This window comes from Chelonus insularis, unplaced genomic scaffold (genome assembly GCF_013357705.1).
Source record: "Chelonus insularis isolate UGA/USDA-ARS -01 unplaced genomic scaffold, ASM1335770v1 contig_88_pilon, whole genome shotgun sequence".
NCBI classification, from domain to species: domain Eukaryota; kingdom Metazoa; phylum Arthropoda; class Insecta; order Hymenoptera; family Braconidae; genus Chelonus; species Chelonus insularis.
Window position 1 is genome coordinate 4,172,120 of NW_023276776.1, and position 23,139 is coordinate 4,195,258.

The window sequence follows — 23,139 nt, forward strand, 5'->3', positions numbered from 1 at the left end:
AAGTTGAAATCTTTGAATAATTTCTATCTACAGTTTAATCGTTAGAATAGATTAATTTTGATTGTAATATTGTTTCTAAGCCCTTTGCAACTGAGTATCGTCTAATTACGAAACTTTTGAATCTCCAATTAATCTGAAGTTTGTCAGAAAACTCATGAAAATTACTAATAATAATAATAGCTTCAAACATAATGCATGTCTAAAGCAGGTCTTATCATTAAATTAATGAGGAACAGCAAGTTAAATGAATGACACTTCATATGTTGAAAATACTGATTCTTATTAAGTCATTATCAATTCTTTGGTGAATTTGTGATTTCTAAATGTCCTAAATTATCTAGCTATTGTATGAAGGATGTTGAAAATACTAATTGTCAATAATGAAATTTTTTTTGGAATGTTATATTATATTTCATTAAATTTACTTATGTGTAGATTGTTATTATTAAATTTACATGATTAATATTCATTATTTTCTCTGTTGAAGTTTGTAGAATATCAATCATGATATTCAGTACTCATCATTATAAATTTACAATAACACAAGTTAGATAATAAATGTATTCTACTTTCTTTGTCTCTCTTGTGAATAGTAGTTAACTATTCGGGTACCTCGCAATGGGATATTCAGTTTTCGCGAGCCCGTGGCTAATTTCTATTTCGTTTACCTCATGCCCAGAGACATTTTCTTTATGTAATAGAGCTTATTATCTTTTACGATAGTTATCCAACTACCTGGATGCTCATGAGAGTTAGTATTCACTGCAGTCTTTGTTTTTGTATATAGATATCGAACAAATTTGTTTTTATATCTGACTCCAAATAGTGCTTAAAAAAAATTTTCATTATTACCATGAATTTTTAAGCAATTTTAAAAACTTAAAATATTTATACAAATGTAACAAGAAGCTGTGGAAAAACTTTTTAAAACTTCCCTTCAAAATGTTTTTACATACAAAACAAATTATTTCAATTACCTGGTTAACTTTGAAACTACATCTTTCCTGAGTAAAATGTTGTTTAGTGTATTAATTGTGTCCACTTGGAGAGTGTAACTATCTGAATCTCCAGGGTCAATAACAACACCGTCAATGCTCGGGCCAAATGCGGGAGCAAAAGGCAGTCCTTGAACTGGAACTGCTAGAAGGTTTTCCAGTGGGACATCTCTTAAGCAGCGTAGTAACAGCTGTGGATCGTGGATAACCTGTCAACATTAAAATTACTGAAAATTTATGCACAACATGAGTAGATTCTAATTTAATCCATGGAGAAAAGTTTTTTATTAATTTATCCACTGAATCAATTGAAATGAAATTCAGTATTTGATATTTATGAGCTTATTTATTTTTATTTCACTTATTTGATTATCTTTAAATTTATTTCAAATTGAAATAAATTTCAATGACCCACATAATTAATCAAGAAGATTTTCTTATTATAACTGCTCTAAAATAATATCGCAAATTGAATATTGATGAAATATAATTAGATTTTATTTTATGAAAACATAATTTATCATCATTGTTTCGATTTAATCATGTTAAATGTAAAATAAAAAAAAATAACTATTCTGAAACTTGTTATTGGAACTTATGACAATATGAATTTTTTTTAAATCAACATTCCAATTAAAATACAATACTGATTCAGCAAGGTCAACTGAGAGAGTTGACGTGATGTTAATTATTGTATCTGTTTTCATTTAGTTCATCTCAACATACACGATAAACGTTTTCCCTAAATAATTATGTTGATTAATCTATTTTCGATTAATTTCGAGGATCTGCTAATATTCGTACTATGCACATTGGCCATAAATGTTAATCAACAGTTGGATCATAAACAAAATGCTCTGCTTAATATTAGCTCTTAATATCAATCGATACTTACTGAGGAACAATTTAGATGTTTAGCCACTTGCATGGCATAATTAGCAGCTCCTCGAACTAACGCCCAAGGTGACAAAGCACTTCCAGACATCAGAACACTTCGATGAAACAGCAGACCTATAAAAAGAAAACTCTATTAGCAAAAAATAAATGTTTCCTCCAAAGATAAAAATATATTTATCGATGGTACGAGCTCAATTAGTAGAATCAAGGGAATTGCAAATCTTGAGTGACCTCTCATTAAATTCACGACAGGTTTAGATATATATATAGCAAGCGATTTCTACAGTTCATCCAGTTGTCGGGGTAGAATTGGCTATCGTGCAAATGAACTTGGTTCTCTAGCTGATGGTTCCTAATACAGACTGTGTTTAGTCTCAGAGGAAGGCTTCAATACAGTGTCCAGTGAATCACAGCGTACGGAAAGTGGTTAGGGTTTGTAAGCTGGATGTTGATGGAAGTGTAAAGGTTCAGTGTTGATTATATGGTATATTGGACGGACAAATGATCAAAGGAATTCACTTGAGGGTATCTTGGCTGCAGTAAATTAATTTCAATCAATTCCTTATCAAAAACAATTGTCATCATCAATAGTTGAAATATACCGTTGTTCAACCTTGGTAACGTAACTTCTTCATAAGAATAAAGTTAAAAATTATCTTAGAAATGATCTTCTTTGTTTTCTTCTTTATCTTAACGGAAATACTTTGGTCCGGTTGTTCATCGATTTACTCAGTTGTCGACGATTCCACGGGGTAAAAAGTGTTTCCGAAAGAATAAAGTGACAGAGGGAGGGAGTGAGAGTCTTTTCGTCTTGTTCTCCTTCCGGAAAATCTTCCGAGCGCGGAAGTCGCGCGACGGGATAAACGAGAGAACGACCGGGGCGTACACATTTTTTTTTCATCTCATCCGGGATGAATTTATTTTCTTTTTTACCGCCACCGAGACTCAAAACGTTTGCCAGCTCTCTCTTTTCTCTCCTCTTCTCGGTGACAGCTTTGCGGTATACCACTCTAAAACTTTTTCTCACTCACTCTTGCTTCTCACTGCACTTTTGCTTTCTTTATTTTCCTTTTCTGTTGGCTTCTATTTTTTCTATCTTCTCTCGTTCATTTTATACCCTGATAAAAACCACCGTATCTGAATCAGGTACTCTAATTTTACACAATTCTTGTGGTTACATTTTTTTTTTTACCTCTTTTCTTTTTCATTCAGATTTTCCGAGATCCAACGTGACCCAGCCTTAATTATTCTTTACATTACTTCCATAAATATAAAACAGCAAGCTCTTCAGTAGTAATTCTTGAAGAACTTTTTCTTCAAATACGTCACTTAATTCGTCATTAAATTAACATGATTTTATTCTCAGAGAATGAATTATACTCTAGAGGTAAGGGCAAAAAAATTCTCAAGTGAAGCTGTTTATTGTATACATTGAATAAAAAACCATCTTTAAGTGGCCAATTATTAGAATAAAGAATTTTTAATATCTAAAGGAAATGTTCACAATTATGTTTTATGTTGCTAATTTTTTATATCCACCAAGTAATCATTTTTTATAAATTTTCTTTTCTAAAGTAACTATTAGAAAATAATCTTCATTCAGATTTGAATTTTAAAGAAAATTTATTACAAAAGAGATAATAATATTTAAAATTCACTTTATATTTTAAAGAAAACAATTTTCCAGTTATTTATCTCTCTTAAGAATAACTTAGCTTTTTCAAGCATTTTATTTCACAATTTATAGTTTTTCAAAAATAAATTAGGATAATATTGAGCATGAAAAGCATATACACGACTATTTAAGAAATTCAAATTTACAAGAAAAAATATTAGATATATTCACCATCTGGCACAGCAGGACTAGCCATTAGGAAATTGACGCAAGCTGCACCAGTTCCATGCCCAACAAGAGTAACATTGCTCGGATCTCCACCAAAGTAAGCTATATTCTCTTGAACCCAGTGCAATGCAGCAATTTGATCCATGAGGCCGTAATTAGCTGGAGAACGTAAGTGCGAATCCGTGTTGGCGTTGAGAAAGCCTGTAATCAAAATGCCGAATAAAAGGATTGTATAAAATTTGGTTATCTCAATTTTGTTACTCGAGAAATTCCTTTTATTTGATATTTTTTCATTTTAATATAATCGACAACAAACACAAAAAGAAATCCGAAATCGGATGGCATAAATTCATTTTTTTTTTTATTTTACAGTGATGGAATGGATTTGATAACGAATGTGTATCGAGAGGAAAAGCAATAAAAATAAGAAAAAATGCCAAAAGAATCAACTAGATTCATCGATAAATTGCATGTGTAATAAAGAAGGTAGGACGAGAGTATAGAGTGTGGATAGCAAATAAAGTGGCAAATTTACTTTGCTTCACTCATGTTACTCACTTTGCATTTTCGCCGAAATATGAATTTCATTGATCATCTGATAGCAAAGTAATATTTATTGCTTTTATATTAAACTGCCAAATACGTATTTTATTATTATTATTTTTTAATATCAGAGATATAAAAGAGAGATTGCAGTATTTTCCAAAGTATTGTTGGAGCTTTAGCAACTTTAGCAACTGAGATTTTCATTTTCTCTTTCTTTTGAAGCTTCTGATATTTTATAGGCTGTCTCTTTTTTCTTGTCTTCCTCTTTCTCACATTCAACTTTTACATAGGCGTATGGGTAGCAATTTTCTTCTTTGTGATAAAACAGGAAATTTTTGTGTCATTGGGATCAAGGAGAATAGTTTGTTTGAAACAGCAGAAGTTTGTGACTGGAGATTTGAGTTTTTGAGATACTTTTATGAAATTTCCAAGCAGGCAAAGAGTAAATAAAGAATGCTGAAGTGATAAAAAAATATAAAAATACTGAAAGGTGTGAGAGCTGTATGTCAACTTTGAAATGCCACTTCCGGCAACCGCTGTCACAAGCGAATTCACCCAAGCATCCGCTATAATATTTGTCATGCGTCAGGGTCCGAGTTTACAGCAAATTATTCAGCAACCGGAAAATATTCTGACTCACTCGAGTCGTTTCGTCGTTTCATGAATTTTAAAAATGCATTTTTTGTGACACTCTGGCCGCAAGCTCGCGACTTTTATTCATTTCCATTGTCGAATTGTTTGACGTTCAGTTCTACACGAAAATTGATTGAGTTGTACTGCAGCTTTATCAAAAGATTATTCGAACATTTCTATGCAAAGTTAATTTAATAAATTGTTATCTGAGAATTTATTATTTTTATTATTTAAAAGTAGAGTAGTTGATATTAGTTGTATAGTCAACAACTATACCTTTACCCTAGTTGTTCATTTATTTTTATTTTTTGTGCATATACATGCGCTAGATTTAATAGGAAAATAAAGTCAACAAAAGAGTCTAGTCTCATGTATATTCTTTCAACTTTTCACCTTTTAAAATTTAATTAACGTTGTGGAGTGAAAATCTAAATAATTGAATTTAACTAGAAATTCAAAAATAAACTATGAAATTAAGTTCTACATTTATTCAATTGCCTTTTTCAGAAAGTTATTTTCTAGTCAATTTTTATGCAGTAAAAAATCGACCGAGTAAATTGTGGTGACACGTGCAACAAATCCTAGAATTGTGAATGGAAAAGTCAAGAGTTTAACCTAGTCAAACGGAAGGACCAACTGTAATGAGTTTCCTATTAGATTTGGTCTCCTTCGTTACCAAGACAACCGGACGGAACTTCCAATCTCTTTATAGTTCCTTTTACTTCACCCTTCTATTTTTTCTGTTATTTTTTCTCACTTTTTTTCATTTTTTTTTTTCAACTAACTCTTTTTATATATTTCTTTCTCGTTTTCTTTACATTTGTTGTGATCTCCTGTGACAGAAAATCAGAGATTTTTCTGCCAGACAGCTGAGAAAAAAAACAAAAAATAAATTTGTGATTGGATGCTGGTATACAAAGAAAAAAATTGCAAAAGTACATACTGTCTCATAAATCAGGATATATAGATAGATATAGTGAAGCATGTGTCTATATATCTATATGTGTACTGTTTACGATGGCTATAATTAGAAACGATCGAACATTGAATTGATAATTCACTGAGGGCAATGACAAATGACAAATCGATTCGTGGTTACTATTAATTTACAAATTTTCATACAGATACATGATCAATTATGACGTTTTAAATATTTAACAAAATTAAGATAATATTTTGAAAACATTTCTTCAATCTGAAAATGGACTGTTCGAAAATAATATAAAAAAGGAAAATATTTCTGTACCTGTCACTATTTCTACTATCAGAATTTATTCAATACATTTTGATGATTTTATATAGACCAGGTCAAGCTCGTGTTAAACATTCATGGTTTGTTTTCTATGTGCGATTGAAAAGATTAATAATTTCTATTATTTGCTTTGCTCCAGATAATCACGTTTGTATTGATTGAATAGTTCTGTTTTTGGATTTAAAACCTCGAGGATTGCAATCATCTGCATCATCAAAAAGTGGAAATAGCTACCTCAATCCTTTTATACTGCAATCTCTGAAAATGTCAATAAAATATACAGCCAATTTGAATTATTAATTTAACAATGTCAAATCTATTTCAGATATATATTTTAGAAGATTAAGATATTTCTCAAAATATAATGCAAAAATTTAATTTATTAAAACTTTAATTATAGATTAATCTAGATTTTATAATAAACAATTGAAAAATTATCGTATCACTGTTTTAAATCGAATTAAAATTAAATAAAAATACTATACCTCATATGGTTGAGTAAAAATATTCATAATATATCATTTTATTTATGATTCAGAAGCACAAGCTTAAAAAGGATAAAAGAGCTTGGATTTTATTGGCTTTTAACCATCAAGTTACCAACAAAATTGATGTTTAAGAAGATTCTCCTTTATTTTTCACCTACTCTAAGATTATTAATATAAGTGATAGATCTTTAGGAGAAAAAATAAATAAAACTAAAACAAAAATGTAGGATAAAATGATTAATGAAGAAATACATTGGTATATAAAGCTTACCAAGAATGCCAAGTCTGTAGTTAATGGTAACGACAACGACACCTCCGTAACTGGCAAGGACGCTTCCATCGTAAGGATTGCCGCTATTCCACTCATAGCTTTCTCCATGCACGAAGACTATCACTGGATATCTTTTACTGGCGCCGTCTCTGGCGCCGGCTGAAATCAATAAAAATTACGGATGATTGATCAAGAACGCTGACAATGCGTTCAGGGCATTTTCATATTGGGACGACGGATAAAATGTTATTTTTCAACGGAACTTCATAAAGTCGTGATACTTTAGTGAAGAATTATAGAAGATTTTTCACTAGACCATGATTCCCCTTTAGAGCATTGCTGTTATAACTGATATACTTTTATATGAAATATGTACTACGATATTCCTTCACTTATGTATTTTGATCGATAGTACATTGAATTGAATCCAATAAAGACAAAAAAAAAGATGAAAATACAAAATAATGTATAGCAAACGATATTGGATTCTTATATGATGGAACTACCATTTATCAGTATTGATATTTTATGATAAAGAAAAGTTTGTATAGCAAAAAAGTGGATAAAGATAGAGCAAAAGAGAATCAAAAAGAGAGTTAAAAAGAAACTGGATAAAAAACTCTTGATTTGAGCTGGAGAAGAAATAGAGGAAACGCTTGGAATGGCGTCGAGAACAATTTAATTTATTTGGCTCTCTCGGTCTTTCTCTTTTCCCCTTACACTTCACTACGCTTGAATGAAACTGTTTGTTCCATGAAAACAGCATATTTGCCTCTTGGCAACCAGCAAAAAATGATAATGCACTTGAGACGTAATTGCGAAAATATTGAACAAAACTGCCAGTAGTGTAAATCGTTTGGTAGAATCACTTATGTGTGTATATTCTCAGTGAATCGTTCAAAGTGATTAAATTAATTTGTCGTATACTCTGTGGCGATGTACATCGATAGGGGGTTTACCCCAAATATCGATAATTAAATAGCTAGATGCCGGTAATGAGAGTCGACTGTAATCAGTAAATTTCCCCACTTGAAATTGAATCTGATGAGCTGAAATTTGTTGCCATGTTTCGTCTTTACTCTCTATACTCATCTCTAAATGACCCCCATTCAGTTAGCTAATAAAAGCATGTGGGTAGTATAGATATGATAAAATTGATGATTTCAACTTGAAGACTCTCTCTTCATAGTACCCTAATCGTACATGGTGAAATTGCTGTTGGAAAGTCTGGATCTGTCATATTCCTGAATGATGTGAGAGGTAGGTACAACACGTGCACGCACCACTTGGCAATCTCTCTCGTAACGCGTAGCATTGTAGTTACGGGAGTTGATGGTGAGTCGGCCGCACTATCGTATATGCGATGGTGATGCGTGATTCGTTGAGTTACGACCTGCGTTCGTTCCACCATAATACGGTCAGCTCGTGTATTAGCATACTAAACCTCAATTGATGTACCCAACGGCCTCCGGGTTTGCACTCGGTTTTAATTAGTACAGATGTCGCATTAATCCTATCTTGGTGTTTCCCATCACACGTTTAAATTTATCACAACTCACTTCAAATTTTATATCTCTACTTCATAATTAACTGCTTTGGATCATTCAATATGATCAAGGCTTTTTGATATTCCAACTTAATTGGATAATTCCATTTTCCATTAATTTACATTATTTGAGGTGTGAGCTCTTGTAAGTGTTATTATAAGGTTTGTGGATGTTAAAATTGGTGATAAGACTTATGATTGTCATTATAATAAACATTGACATATTGATATCCGATTTCTTGCATATGAAGGGAACATTACTTTAACGGTGAATAAATTTTCACGAAGCTTCTGTCAATATTTGAAGAGTTCAAGTGTTCAAACAATTTTGTGTCAGTGTGCGACTAGTTGGTGGTGGTTAGACGGCAATTTTACATATTCATAAGGCAGTATACTGTATATAGTTTGATCGCGAGTACACTAAACGAGCCATAGTAGCGGCAATTCTCTCGAGATGTAGTTTCGTTTTCAAGATGTTCGTAATATCGACATCTATCGATGAGAAAATCCAATATTGTATCTATAAGTTTTATAATGAGAGTAATTAATTTAATAACGGATTTAATGAAAATCTGTATCAAATTTATTGATTATCACGGTCTAATAAATAAATGATAATTCACATGAGAATTCTAGTTGAATATTTATTTAACATAACAGCCTTTTACGATATAAATCGTTGATCGAGTTTCGTTTCAATCATCAAAAATATCGAGACGATTTATATCCAACTGAACAGCCAAGGAACTTTGATAAGTTTCAAATTGAATCAGAAAAATTTTCGTTACGGTTGCACAGCTACACCTTCTATATCTTCTGAAATTCTTGTCACTTGAGACAAGGTGCAAGAGTATTTTTGCTTCGTTTCGTATTTTTTTCTATTTTATTTTTTCGTATTTGCAAGTTGATGTACTTAATTTCCATTTCTAAAATAACATTGCTTGGCTGTTATCTTTATTGCCATCATGTTGATCATTATTATCATCATCATCATCATTATCTACAGTACCATCATATTTATTTGCATTGCTGTCCATTAGCTGTTGATGAACTCTGTAGATAGCATACTTATTAGAAAAATCATTTCGTTAATATTTTCGTCGAGAGACATCCTTAGGGATAGGCAATACCTGAGGGAAATCTGACCTAATACTTCTTTTCAGTTCATTTTTCTCTTCGTTTCTTGCCGTATTCTCAGGACTGGTTAAACAGAAGAGTTAGCAATCAAGTTAAGCGAAAAAATCAATAGCTAAAAGACTTTAAAAAAAAGTTTTCAATTCCATTTGTAACTTATATAATATTATTTTACATCACCGAGCAGTATGGCCTTTTATGATAGTAAAATATTAAATTTTGAAGCATCAAAGTTGGCTTCAGCCTATGTGGGCTGAATTTGTAATGACTTAACACGATCGTATAACCACCTCATAAGAGTATTATGGCCTCTGGGTCGTGGACAGTATTCATGAAAGCAAGAAGATCACTTGTGATACCTGCATATACCACTCATTAATAAGGATAACGATCTCTAGTTAGATACTCCTAGTACAAAGGTATCACAAAATGGAAGAGGATCACCCTATAAGTACAGCATTTACCGTACCTGCTTGTTCACAATTATGTATTTATTCGATATTGTATGTAATACGAACAATTGGGCTTATAAAGGTCCGGTAATTTTAGTTGATATTTCAAACCACCTCACAATTGATTTATACCATAGAGATATCATTTTTTTTCCTTTTCTTCCGGCTACCCATTTGAAAGCTCTATCTCAAAATAATCGTCAGTTTGATGTAAATGGTAGAAAAATTGATAATTCTTCTGAAAAAATAATACCATTTTTATCTCATGTTTTTTTTTGACGTTCAGAATAATAGTTTAATTATTCATTCATTTACCTTTCCATGAAAATACAAAATTTTTATGGCTAAATCCAGGGGAACAAATTTGAATAGTGTTATAAATTTTATCCAATGAAAAGATAATTAATTGTTCAATTTATCTCGTTTAATTCAGATTCTAATATTTTTATAGATTTATAAAACATCTATTTTTTTGGTGGATAATCTTCGTATTGTTTTCTACAAATTTATTCAATTTTTTAGGTGCCCAATGAAAAAGTATTATCAATGAGCAGCTTTTGACACTTTTTTTATGAGTAATGTATTGACAAAAAGTATAACAAGTAGTTTATTAATTGTTTTTATTGAATTCAAAATTATACCAGTGGATGTTTCCAGCTGAGGAAACGTCTCAAGATAAATTTCACCACTCAAGCTTGTAGAGTTGGAAGTAACGAAGTATATATATATATATATTCTTCATCAAGTAAGTGTAGCTATTCAACAGTCTTCGTTATAGTATTTCTCCAGCTCATTACTTCTGTTAAATGTCGAATGTTCTTATCCACAGATATTTTCTTCATCAAATGCTACCTCGAGGAATAAAATGGAATGAAATAAAATCAAATGAATTTCACCAGTATAAACTACAGAAAGGTGTATGAAACAGGGGTATTTATTGCTGGAGTGGTAAAAATTAATTATATTTTACATATAAAATGTTGAGAGTAATTTCATAAATTCAGCTTTCGTTGAATTTCGTTGGAACTCCAAGCTGACGTACACATATGCCGTTCTGTGTTACAGACCCTCATTCTAGAAGTGTCAAATTAAATAATTTAGTAGTCGAGCGTTAGGGTATGCTCTCTGCGAACCCAGAGTGAGCTTCACTTCGTGTTAGGGATTAAGCTTTTCGCATACCCTGTGATGGTAAATGCAATACTTTTTCCTCCACCCATTACTCCATTTATTCTTTCCGTTTTGCTCTGTGATTCTCAACGTATACTATAGCTTTCTGCCTAGTCTCATATTTCGTCATCCCATGAAAGATTGAACATGACGGATGGGATTCAGGTGAACTTTAAATAATATTCAGTGTTGAATAATACAGAAAAAAATTTTTACCTTTGACGTTGCATTTATTAAATCCACAATATCATCTAGAAATTTTTTTGATAATCCATTTAATTTTTTTATGCTTTATATGTCTAATAACATCCTCAATTTATAAAAAGATATTGTGTAAAATGTTACGTCTGTTGAATTTTTCATGAAAGAGATCGTTTTTTCGAGCTCATGTATCTATTTTGCATACATTTATCAATGACAATTTTTATGAATATAATTATTTAAAATTTTATTGTGAATTGACTTACATCATCATATTTGTAGAAAGGCATGTTATGCAAAAAGATGATTATTATCGTCACAAATATTCACTTCAGAAAAATGTACGTGCTTGTTCATTATATTTAATCAATTCAAATGTACACAAACTTGTTCCAGTTAATTGTTTTTGAAAGCTCTCAAAAGTTTCTTTTCGCAATTTTATTTTTATTGTGGGAAACAATCCCTTTATTGTGATAGAAAAATTATGCCAATGTACAATGGTATTTATCTGATGGGATTTTTTTAGTTCACTTCAATACATTTTTATCTATTCGATACATGTTCTAATAGTAATTTTATTCAGAACTTGATAAAATCTTCTGTAGTCATTTTTTCCAACTAAAATCAATTCCAACAGCTGATTGGTTAAAAGACTACGACTGATTGAGTTTATTCCCTATTTACTGCATCCATCGTGATTTGTCGTTTCCACATAGATTGACGTACACATACATTCACACATTACATACGTAAAACTTTTAAACAAGAATGTATGTGAATCAATCTAATTTGACCTTCATCTGTCTCGTTTATTGATATTTGAACAGGGTGATAATTTTTCCTTTTGCCTTGATTGAGTCATTCTCGTAGATCCCAACAAATTAATCAAGTTGGGTTAATTAAATGTAGCTGAAGGGAGTTAAGAAATTTCTGCTTACAAGAAGGAAGTAAAGCTTCAAAGCAACATGAAGGTTACCTATAGGAGCTGGAGAAGAGAATCAATTTAGTCAGGAGTTTCAAAGCGATGCAGCCTATTAAATTCCGATGGGTTGTGCCCCTTGAGAGGTTCAAAGACTTACAAGTAAAGCATCTGTAAGTCAGATGCTTCCGCGAGCATAAACTCACAACGCAATATACATTATACTATTGATTATATGTAGAAGCCTCCTTCTATCTTCCCAATCAACGAGCTGAACATATTAAACACTAACTCCTTATTCTCCTTCCGTACTTTAATGTCTACATTTATTAGCTTTCTTCAGAATACGAAATAAACCTAATCTGGAGCTTTACTTTCCCCTAGAACACGTCCGTGTTTTTTCTTCTGCTCTTTAATGACCCTTTAACTCCGGACTATTTTTTCTCGTTTCTTGAGTACCTTTTATCCTCTTCCAAGTATGGCTTTCAGTACATCCATCTGACTTCTTTGTTTTCATGTTCGTGTTTGAGACATTGACAGAAGCCTGATCACAAAGTCGTGTGATAAAGCAAGAGTGCACTTGTACATTTGTGTTGATAGCACTGGCAAGGACAGGAATACCAATTCTCATGTACTTTTCTCTCTCGTGTTCACATCCTCTGGCCAAAACCATGCAATGTTTGCTATCCCTTGCCATTCGACATGCACCGTTTGTTGTTCACAATCCTCAATAGATCCTCGTAACAAATTACACGCCGATGTGGTCATTCCCTCTCTGTACAATCTTTAACTCTTGCTTCTTTTTTTCTGACTTTCTCCTCCACACTCGATTCGTTTGTAATCCTGATATATGGGCTGTAACATAATTCAAAATTTTATCCTGACAATGTTCAAATATAGATAAAAATGAAAATACATACATTCTTTGAACAGGTTAATATGTGACTGGTATGTCTGTACATTTCCAATCGACAATGTATAAAAAATGTAACTGAACTTTTTCCAACTCTCCCAATATATTATACATTTTTTGATATTGGTATTTAAATTTTTTTCAGTACTTATTAATAACGTCCTTCTAACGATCAATAAATCATAAAAACGCAGATAAATCCAAAAAAAATCTTCAAATTTTATTGGACATTTCTTGATTATTTCTCAAATAAACAATTTTTAAATACTGTATATTATTGATTTGCTATACATTATCATTGCAGCACGTATCAATTTCATTTTATATCGAAAGTATTTCATACTTTTCAGATGTAATATTTCTATCCAGGTAAAGTTGTAAATTATTATCGTCATACACATAACCTCTTTTCACATAGACTTTTAGAACCTCCAAATTTCGTTTGCTGATAAATGTAACATGACAATAATGAAATTACTGAGAAAAATACGATTCAATTGGTTTGAAGTAGAAATCCATGTCCCTTGCGATCATTTCCTTATTGCTTTTTCTCACTTCTCTTTTTTCCTGCTTTCTTCGCTTTGTAAGTTTTTCTTAGTTTGACAAGATGGTGTTATAGAGGGCGTTCAATTCTATTTTTTCGGATATACTCGGTTCTTTTCGGGTGTATGGACTTGACCTATTTTTGACAGTAGGTCATTCACCTCATCAGCTGATATTCCCATATTCTTTGAGTTGCAATACTTATTATATGCCAGACTGAACGCTGACATGGACTACTGAAGCGCTACGTCAGCCGATATAATTACAGTGTATTGTAAATTCACAATATACTTTTTTTAGAACTATACTAGTTTGTAAAAAAATTAACAATAAAAACAAAAATATGTTTTTATAGAGATAAAGTATGTACAGATATTGATGTTATTATAAAAATTATATTCAAACAGTTCAATTTAAGTTCAAATAAAAATAAAATATTAAAATAATACTGAAATTTCGATAGTAAAAACAACTTTACTTTTGTTCAAATATTTATGACAAAAATAATAAATAGAAATCTATCGGTATATTTGATACAGTTAATTGATTATTTATTTTGAAATTTACTTTTAATTAATTCATAAAATGTTACTATAATTGAATTAAAAAAAATTTTTTTAACTACTTAGTACTTATTTGACGAGTTTCTTTAAAATTTAATTTTCAAAATATTAAACCTTTCAATGAAGTTGTAGAATTAAATAGAGAATTATTAAGTTTTATTCCTTTTTAAAACTTTGTGATATTATAAAAAAAATAAACGTGTTGATAAATTAACAAAATAATGTTTTTTACAACACTGATAGTTATTTCAAGTGATTCAGAACATTCTCGTGTCAGTAGAATCGCAAATTTAGTTATTATGGGAACGATGGTGTATATTGTACATTATGCACGTAATTGGGGTAAAGTAGCATCAACGAAGTTCACCACAGGTTCAACTTTTCCCAAGGACATTATAGCAATGTGTGAGCAAGGTAGGGCAGAACGACGTAACACAATGTTGTTGTTATGTCATGATGGTTGAGTTTCAATGTGACTAGTGTTATAGTAAGTTCTAGTTCCAACCGACATCATGGAAGATGGGCCCTGAGAGAACTAGAAATGAAAATCGACCAGTTATAATACATAGATGTAGATAGAACCGTAGGAATAATATAAACGTTATAGTACTTGTAATAATATTTATTTATGATTGTTTATTGAGGTATAATGGATTGTAAAATATTTTATTTTCCGATGTAAAAAATAAATTTGATTCCTTCAAGATTTCATGAAGCGAAAAAGAATCGTGTTATAAAAGTTTTAATACTCGAGTGGAATCAAGAGACTATTTCAAGAGGTTTTCTTTCCATTCCTGAACTGACTTCTGAGCTTGAAAAATTTATAACTGAACTGTGAGGTCATGAGTAACCGCAAACTATTCACCGATGTGTTACTTATACAAGACCGTCACTACGATTGAAAACTGTCGTCAACGTGAGGTGATCAATAAGTTACTGCAACGTCTAGGGGTAGTAAAGTTTTCACGATGTACCAGAGTAATTCTGACGAAGGAAAATTAATGTTTAGTTTATTGGTATGTAAGTATTATTACTTTCTTTTTTTTATGATTTTTTTTTATTACTAACATTTTCCAACTGGAAAAACTTTTCAAGCGGAATAAGAGAATAAATTTTTAAAAATTTTCAGTATTTTCTACACGTTATTCAAGTATTTGTGCTAAATTACAGCTTTCCTTCAAATTTATTGTCATGATAAAGTATTAGCATATAGCTGGAGAATGAAAATTTGTTATTGATGTAATATTGCTATCTAAGTTGTCTCCAAATTATTCTTGATGAATTTTTTTATTTCATTCTCAAATTCTATTTCCATTTTAGAATATTTATTGAAATCGTCATAAAACAATACTTTTAATCAATTCATTCTTTAAAGGAAACAAATATTTTCCAACTGCCGTTGTATAAAAGATAATAATTGATAGAAGAAGTTATTTCAAAAATTTTCTTGAGCTCTTGATATTTTAACTAAATATCATATTCGTTAAAAAAAAAATCATTTTATAAAATATAGATACAATGTTGAAAATCAATGACTTTATTGATGGTTTTTGTGAGCTCACATAGCATGACGTAGTCCATTCATTTGTCCAATTAATTCTCTTCGTGGTATTATTTAATTTAATTACAATACAATTATAAGGCTACAATTCTACTTTATCTCATTTTTAATTTTAATTGTACGAAAAATAAACTAAAAAAGAATACATGAATTAATTTAAAACGTACTCTAATATTACTTTGGAGGTCTAAAATTACCCAGACGACTGTAATAATTGTCTGGCGAGTAAGCAAAGCAATGAAAGACTTTGATCAATGCAAATAACGTCGAAAATGACTTTAAACGGATGAAAAAAATAACAATAGATGATACAAATAAATTGGATTGAATTTAGCGAGTATTTTGCGAGGTAATTGAGATAGTAAACTAATATTCAGAGGTATAGAATAGCTCTGGAAATGCATTTCTATTGGAAGCATTGAGGATGAGAAGAATGAAGAAGTGCAGCCGGCGTTGGATAACGGCTGACTGATATACTCTCTAGGGAATAACGCAGACTTTGGCCTCTTGTGAATAGAGCAGAGAATTCTGAAGGGAATAAGGAAGAGATGAAGATAATGTATGACGTAATATAATATTTCAAGATGGAATGCGGTATGTGGTGGGCGTACGTGAGCAACTTAGGAGCACGCTTGTTCATTCGCACGTGTGAATCTTCACGGGACGTTTAATGGTAGGAAACGTTTTCTAGTCAAGGCTAAGGATGAATAATAATGTAAGTCGATCGAAAATTTGAAAAGTGTCACAGTGGTATTGGAAATAGAAGAAATAATGAGGTCGCTAGATGACTTATTTTATCAACAATGTTATTGGCTTGATTTTCTATAGGTTATTTCAAGCAAATATAATACCATAAGTTGTATGAGACCATTTATAAATAAAGCAACGTGATATCCACTAACTAAAACCAATAAAACAGTTGAGAAATCGAATTGATCCATTCAAGCGTTACACTCTTCTTTAGTTCAATCTCATTTTTTTATCACATCTGCACTCTCTTGACTTTCTTCAACGAAAACCGCCAAGTTTTTCCGTACTGGCTGTCCGCTCGGGATATCGAGGTCGACACGAATAAAAGAGAAAAGAGGATATAGGACTTGTAAAAGGTGAACGACACACAGAGGAAGCAGAATGAACGATCTATCGTTCCAACATGACACTGGTGCCTGGTTTTTATCATCAGCCTCCCTATTCTTGGCTAGCAATATTTGTTCACCTCATACCCATTAGTCTTCCGAAATTATATACCAATAAGAAACTTTGAAAATAATCAAAAGCTGTGGTCCGTTAAACCACGTTAGTTGGAAGTAGTTAATAGTAGTGATTGGTTTTTGATATCTAGAATTGTTCGTAGACTCGACGGGAACCACCTCGTCGGATAGTTGGCGCCGGAAATGTTGTGTAACAGCGTTATCGTTGGTACTCTGGACACTTTGTTCCCCAGAGAAACCACGCGAATACATAACTAAGCTTGAATGGAGCTTCAATATATACTTTCGCCAAAGTATTATCTTGCAAAAGCATTCATTTGAAGTAGGAGAATAAATAAAATGATCATCATTTGCATATGAATTATTTTTCAAACGAATATTATTAAATAATGCAAACCAACAATTCATAATGTTCATGTTTAAATAGGATCGTTCAAGCAATCAAGATCATTTGCTTGGAAGCTTGTATGGTCACGTTTTTGATTGTATCAGTTAATTATCTTTTAATAATCTTGTTTATCTTTCTTGCTATGTGCCTACGACTGCATCTCTTATACCATTTTATTCTCGCAATGTATAATTGCCGCTTAAAATTCAACAGAATGGCTGACTTGGCTATCCTAATATCGCACTCGTGCATTGCGATGGCGAGTGTCAACTACACAACCCGCAACTGTTGCGATATAGAAAAAATTAATATGCATTATTCATGGATCCACTTACGTGACGCAGGATAAAGTGGAAAATAGGGTGGGAAGGTCCAGTAAATGCTTTGTGTAAAACTTATTCGTTCAATAAGGAAGAAAAACAGGCTGAGGAAAAAAATGAAAGAGTAAAAGAGACGAAAAGAAAAATGGAATAATTATCAACACAGAAATAATTAAAGCAACTTACTTGCACGCACTTCTTTGCAAAACATGATTGCATGCTTTCTACTCCCCTTTTACAGTCTCTTTTATTAGAATATATGATTATTTCATGCACTGCATAGATAAATCATGCTAAATATTCAAGAGAAATAATTTATTATGACTGGCAAATAGTTTATGTGACTAATATATTTTTTTTTCTCTTTTATTTCGTGTTATTTTTCAATATGCCGTCAGAAGATTGGATACCAGTACAGTCCTCATCCGTTTGGGCTCATTTCATTCATGTCATGCATGACAATGGCTCCGAAAACGAGCATCGAAGTTATCAGTAAGCCCTGGAGCAAAGACAGTCCGGGTTTTTTTTTCACTGACACCACATTGAGAGATGAAGGTAAGGAAAGCTGGAAAAAAAATGGAAAGTAAGAAAATTCAACGTTCCATATTTCAAAGAATTTCGTGGGAAGTGGTAGAATACATTGCCTCAGGGTACACGATGCAACATCTCTTTATTCCTTACACATATAGAATTCATATTATTCCATATAAGGAGAATTTCGATATTTTTCACTAGACTATATAGTAACAGCTTTAGTACTCAAAGGAAACAATTCTTGAGCATTTTCATTGTATATTTTCTTTCGGCCGATATTCAGCTTGAAGATTTTCTGAAGAAGATCTTAACAGCTTCTCTGATATCTGATAAGAATTGTAATATACGTCTTTGTTGTGACAAAAGTATTTTTGTTGGAAAGAAAACTACGTTTGACCATTGTGAAGATTATCTCCACTGGAGATTTCCAATGTTTGGAGTTGTTTAATATGTTTTATTTGGATTTGACGAGTTTCCAGAAATTCTTCAACTGAATAAGTAATAAATCTATCTGATCCTTCTTGCATTGTTATGAAGCATTGGTCTAATATTGACATGGTATGAGATTATCGGATTTTCGTTTTCCCTCTCTTCCTCTATCGTCATTGATTATTCGGCATTTTGGATTGTGTACAAGTGAGAGTGTTGGATACCCAAGTATTACTACATCTGTAGAACTTGGAATGCGTCGAAATTCGAGGATTATATCAAGTACATGCTATCACTGACTTATTATCAATGAAGTTCTAGTCAACAATTATCATTAAGGTATATGTGTACAACAATTATACTCAGTGATTACAACTCAGTGCATATAAATTAAGCGTATATTAACCAACTTGTGTCACTCGACAGCTCTACATCTTTCATAATTAAATTTTCATGTTGGAAATATCCAAATTAGCTGTAATAGATTTGACTACTTGTCGAAGAAACTTGAAGGAGAAACCAGGCCACACAGTGCACCGAGTAAGTTGGCGACAAACTTTTCCGTAATTTATTCGATAGTGATAAAATACGACCTCGTAAATTACGTATGGTTTTATTGAATTACCATATTTTCTGGGCAGTGTACATAATTATGTTAAAATATCTTCATCACTTAACTAAATGAATAATTAACGAGAATTTAAATTTTCTTTCGAGTACTTATTTGCTAATCAGATTTATGAACATCGTTACAAAGTAATTCCATTCATTAGCTCATAGATAATGAAAAATTCGCTTCCAAGTAAGGTATACATATATATTTTAGGTTGGCTGCCGGAAAAAAATTGATTTTCAGATTTTTAAGGTTTTTATCTAAGCTTACCTTCTAGTGTAATCAATTTTTTTTCCTAAGTAAAATCTCGATTGATTTTTTTAGAAAAAGTATTTTGCTACGAATAAAATCTTTTGATTCGTATTTTTTAATCTCAGATAATCCAGTTCAAAGAAATCCTGCTTAGAATTCAACGGAATACTAAAGAAAAAATTCGAGTGCATCTGGTAACTTTTAGTTGAATCAAGCGAATATACTATTGATTTTGTATTAAGGGAATATTTATTAGTATTGAATTATTATTCACTTGATTTACTTTACAAAATTCCAGTGAGTGATAGTGAATAAATTTGCTTTAATTAATTATTACAATAATATATTCCGGTCATTATTTAGTCTGCTCAAGTAGAGAAAACTAGGATTAGTCAGCCCTCTGGGAAAAATGACTTTTAAAGAGTAAATACTCGAACAAATAATAGTAAAAAATTTTTCTCCAATTATTATTTATAAAATAAACAAATTTTTTAAACATACAAAGCTTTTTTTTTAATCGAATAATTTGTAATTACAATTTAAATATTTTTTAATAAGAGTTGATTGTTGAACAATTTGATAAATGAATATTGAAAAATAGTATTAATTATAAATGAATAAATGGTATGTATTTATAAACAAGATAAACTATTCAATTGATAATTGAATAAAAAATGAAACAAGCGTTGCAAACAATTGACATTTGGTGTAGATTAACAGTAGTTAATGTTGTGAAAGGTATAAATAAAATTAATATTGATCAGTCAAATATGGTAGGTAGATAGCTAAATTTTATCCATCTGTGTACATAAATATTATGGTAAACATTGGATTTTCATTATCGTCACTGGAAATTGTAATTTTACGCTTGAAATTAAAAAGATTTGAATGCTTGGTTATATATTGACTCATGATTATAAGTTAGTGAATTGGAATTAATATATTTTGTGGATACCTACACACGTATGTGCCTTCGCGTTAATATATTCCCCAATGTTTAATCCTTTTTTGCAAGCCCGCATGGCTATTATATGATTGGAACGATCCCATTAATATCCATTATAACCGCTACTATAATAACTCTCACTCATTTTCATCAATTGTATAATTGTCCCAATTAAAAAAAAAACTATTAATACATTATCAAAAGCGAATGATTAAATATTAATTCAGTGGAGATTTACAAGGTCAAATTATGAGAATATTAAAATGTCATGAAGTAGATGAGGCCAACTAGAGAATATATATCTCAAGGTTGTAGATTGAAGTAGTTGCAGGTGCATTTGTCAGACAGACGAGTAAGTGTGTGGAGGGGTCAAGCTGTTAGATATATATGATTTCGACAGACGTCAAGACCGGATGTTATATCGACATGACTCTTATAACTAACAGCATTATCATCAAACATAAAAAAATTTCATTGCGTTCAAAATGCTGTCAGACCAACTGTGAAATGAGATGAAAATATTCCAACAGTTTAACTGTAACTCTGAATTCTTGTCTTGTTGATCCTTGCAAATAAAGTGCTAGATATAATAGCCCACTGTGTTTGGACGTACGTTAATCCACCTAGGATTTATTTCTCATTAATTCCAAAAGGATTGTCGAATTGGCTGTAGATGTACTTAAACAAAGCTTTTTGACTCTACTGAGAATTAAAAGAAAGTCTAGATAATGATTCATTTTTATGTAGCTGATTTTTGAATTATTTTATTCTTTCTAGAGAAGATTTATTGAAGTATGAAAAAATATTCGTACATTAATAATTAGTTATTGTGTGTTTATTGAAAAATGTTTTATGGATCATAACAAGATAAGGAAGATACAAAAGGATGTTTGTATGTTTTAAAATTTATTTCTTTATGATAAAAAAATTCTTTTCACCATTAAAGCTTGAAATCAACATTTATTTTCCTTGAGGTAGAAAATTTCATAAAGCAATGCATTTCATAGGATTTATATATTTAGTTTTTTTTTTTTGCTTTACTCCTCTTGCATTTTATTTATTGAAAATATCTCACATCTAAAGTATATAAACATGCATCATTTTGTTATCAGAAAAAAATGAATGTTAATATTATGAATATAATTCTTTCTGAAAAGATTAGCTTCCGCATGAAATTCGCATATTTATTTATTACTAACATTTTATTTCATAGGAAAAATTTTATATTTCCTTCTGAACATGAGTTTTACGTTTTAACATAGCAGCAACATACCTAAGGTTGGGAAGTTCAAACTTTTTAACTTAATGATGTAGATATAAGCATAAAGTCGATCGTATTTTATGTCTTACGCTCCTGATCGTCTCAATTTTATCAAGCTTTATTACTTGAATAGATAGAGATCTTGAAGAAAAGGTAAGAGTATTGATTTCAGTAACTTTTTCTTTAAAATGATGCCAATCGGCGTGGAAAATAATTACTCTTTGAACGACTGAATGAGGAAAAGAGTTTTATCGTTGATTTAGTGAAAAATTGAAGCAAAAGTACTCTTTTCAAAGTATCCTCTGATAGGAAAGTACTGATAGAGAACACCAAATTCATGGCATCTCTTGGTACTCGTGACATACACTTGAGTGGTAGACGAGCTGGTATGGAATTGATTTTCTGGTGGACAATGACTCTATCTATTATCCGTTATCTATTGGGGATTCGAAATTGCACTTGGTACTCAGCATTGAAGAAAAGCTGCCGTTTTGCACCTTCGTTTCAATATGTTACATGTTCTTAGCTTCTTATGAGAGAAGTTTACTTCTTTATGACAGATATCAGCTTCTTTATGGATCAAATCATTAAGAAGTTTTTTTATTAAAATAAAAAATGGTTATGGAGTTGGATTCTGTTTTTGTAGTAATGGGAAATAAAACGTTTTTTTATTTGACTTTTAGATAGATGTGATGTCATAAATTTGCCTAGTTTTTTTGGATAAATTTATGAAGGTTGTAGACAAGATTTTTTATTGGAGGTTATTAATAAATGTGGCCTACTAATCAAATTTTACTGATCGATGAGATTTCATTTTCATGATAAAAAATATCCTAGACCATTTATTAATTAGATTACAAATTTTAAACTGTTGGAAAATTGTGAAACTTATATATATATGTATTCTATCAATAGCTAGATTTCTAAAAAAAAATCCACTTTACTTATTGCAGTATTTTGAGAGCATTGAAAAAATAATGTTCTAAAATCACAACTAATTTCATCTTAAAGATAATTTTATAAATTTTTAAAAAAGTAGTATTATTACTGTCACTGATTCACACTTTTTTTAAAACTTGGTAACTATTTTAAAAAAAGTTTCTTAAGATAACAATTTTTTATTCCGAATAAAAATCAATGTTGTAATATAAAAAGATGGTTTATAAGTTATCGAAGTTAAATGATTTAGAAAAAAATATATTACTAAATATAGAGACAAGTATTTACAGAAGCAAGTTTGTTGAATCAAAAGTTATGTGAA

The 23,139-nt window shown here is 30.9% G+C and overlaps 1 protein-coding gene across 2 annotated transcripts in view; it reads right to left on the reverse strand.

Moving 5' to 3' along the window:
• The window catches only part of Nlg3 (Neuroligin 3), a 109,287-nt gene that overhangs the window by 5,982 nt on the left and 80,166 nt on the right, over positions 1-23,139 (reverse strand). For both annotated transcript variants that reach the window (XM_035091181.1, XM_035091180.1), the window contains exons 2-5: positions 6,926-7,084; positions 3,739-3,936; positions 1,891-2,006; positions 978-1,204 (exon numbers count right to left, since the gene is read on the reverse strand). In XM_035091181.1, coding sequence (XP_034947072.1) covers positions 978-1,204; positions 1,891-2,006; positions 3,739-3,936; positions 6,926-7,084 — 700 coding nt within the window. The remainder of the gene's footprint in view (positions 1-977; positions 1,205-1,890; positions 2,007-3,738; positions 3,937-6,925; positions 7,085-23,139) is intronic.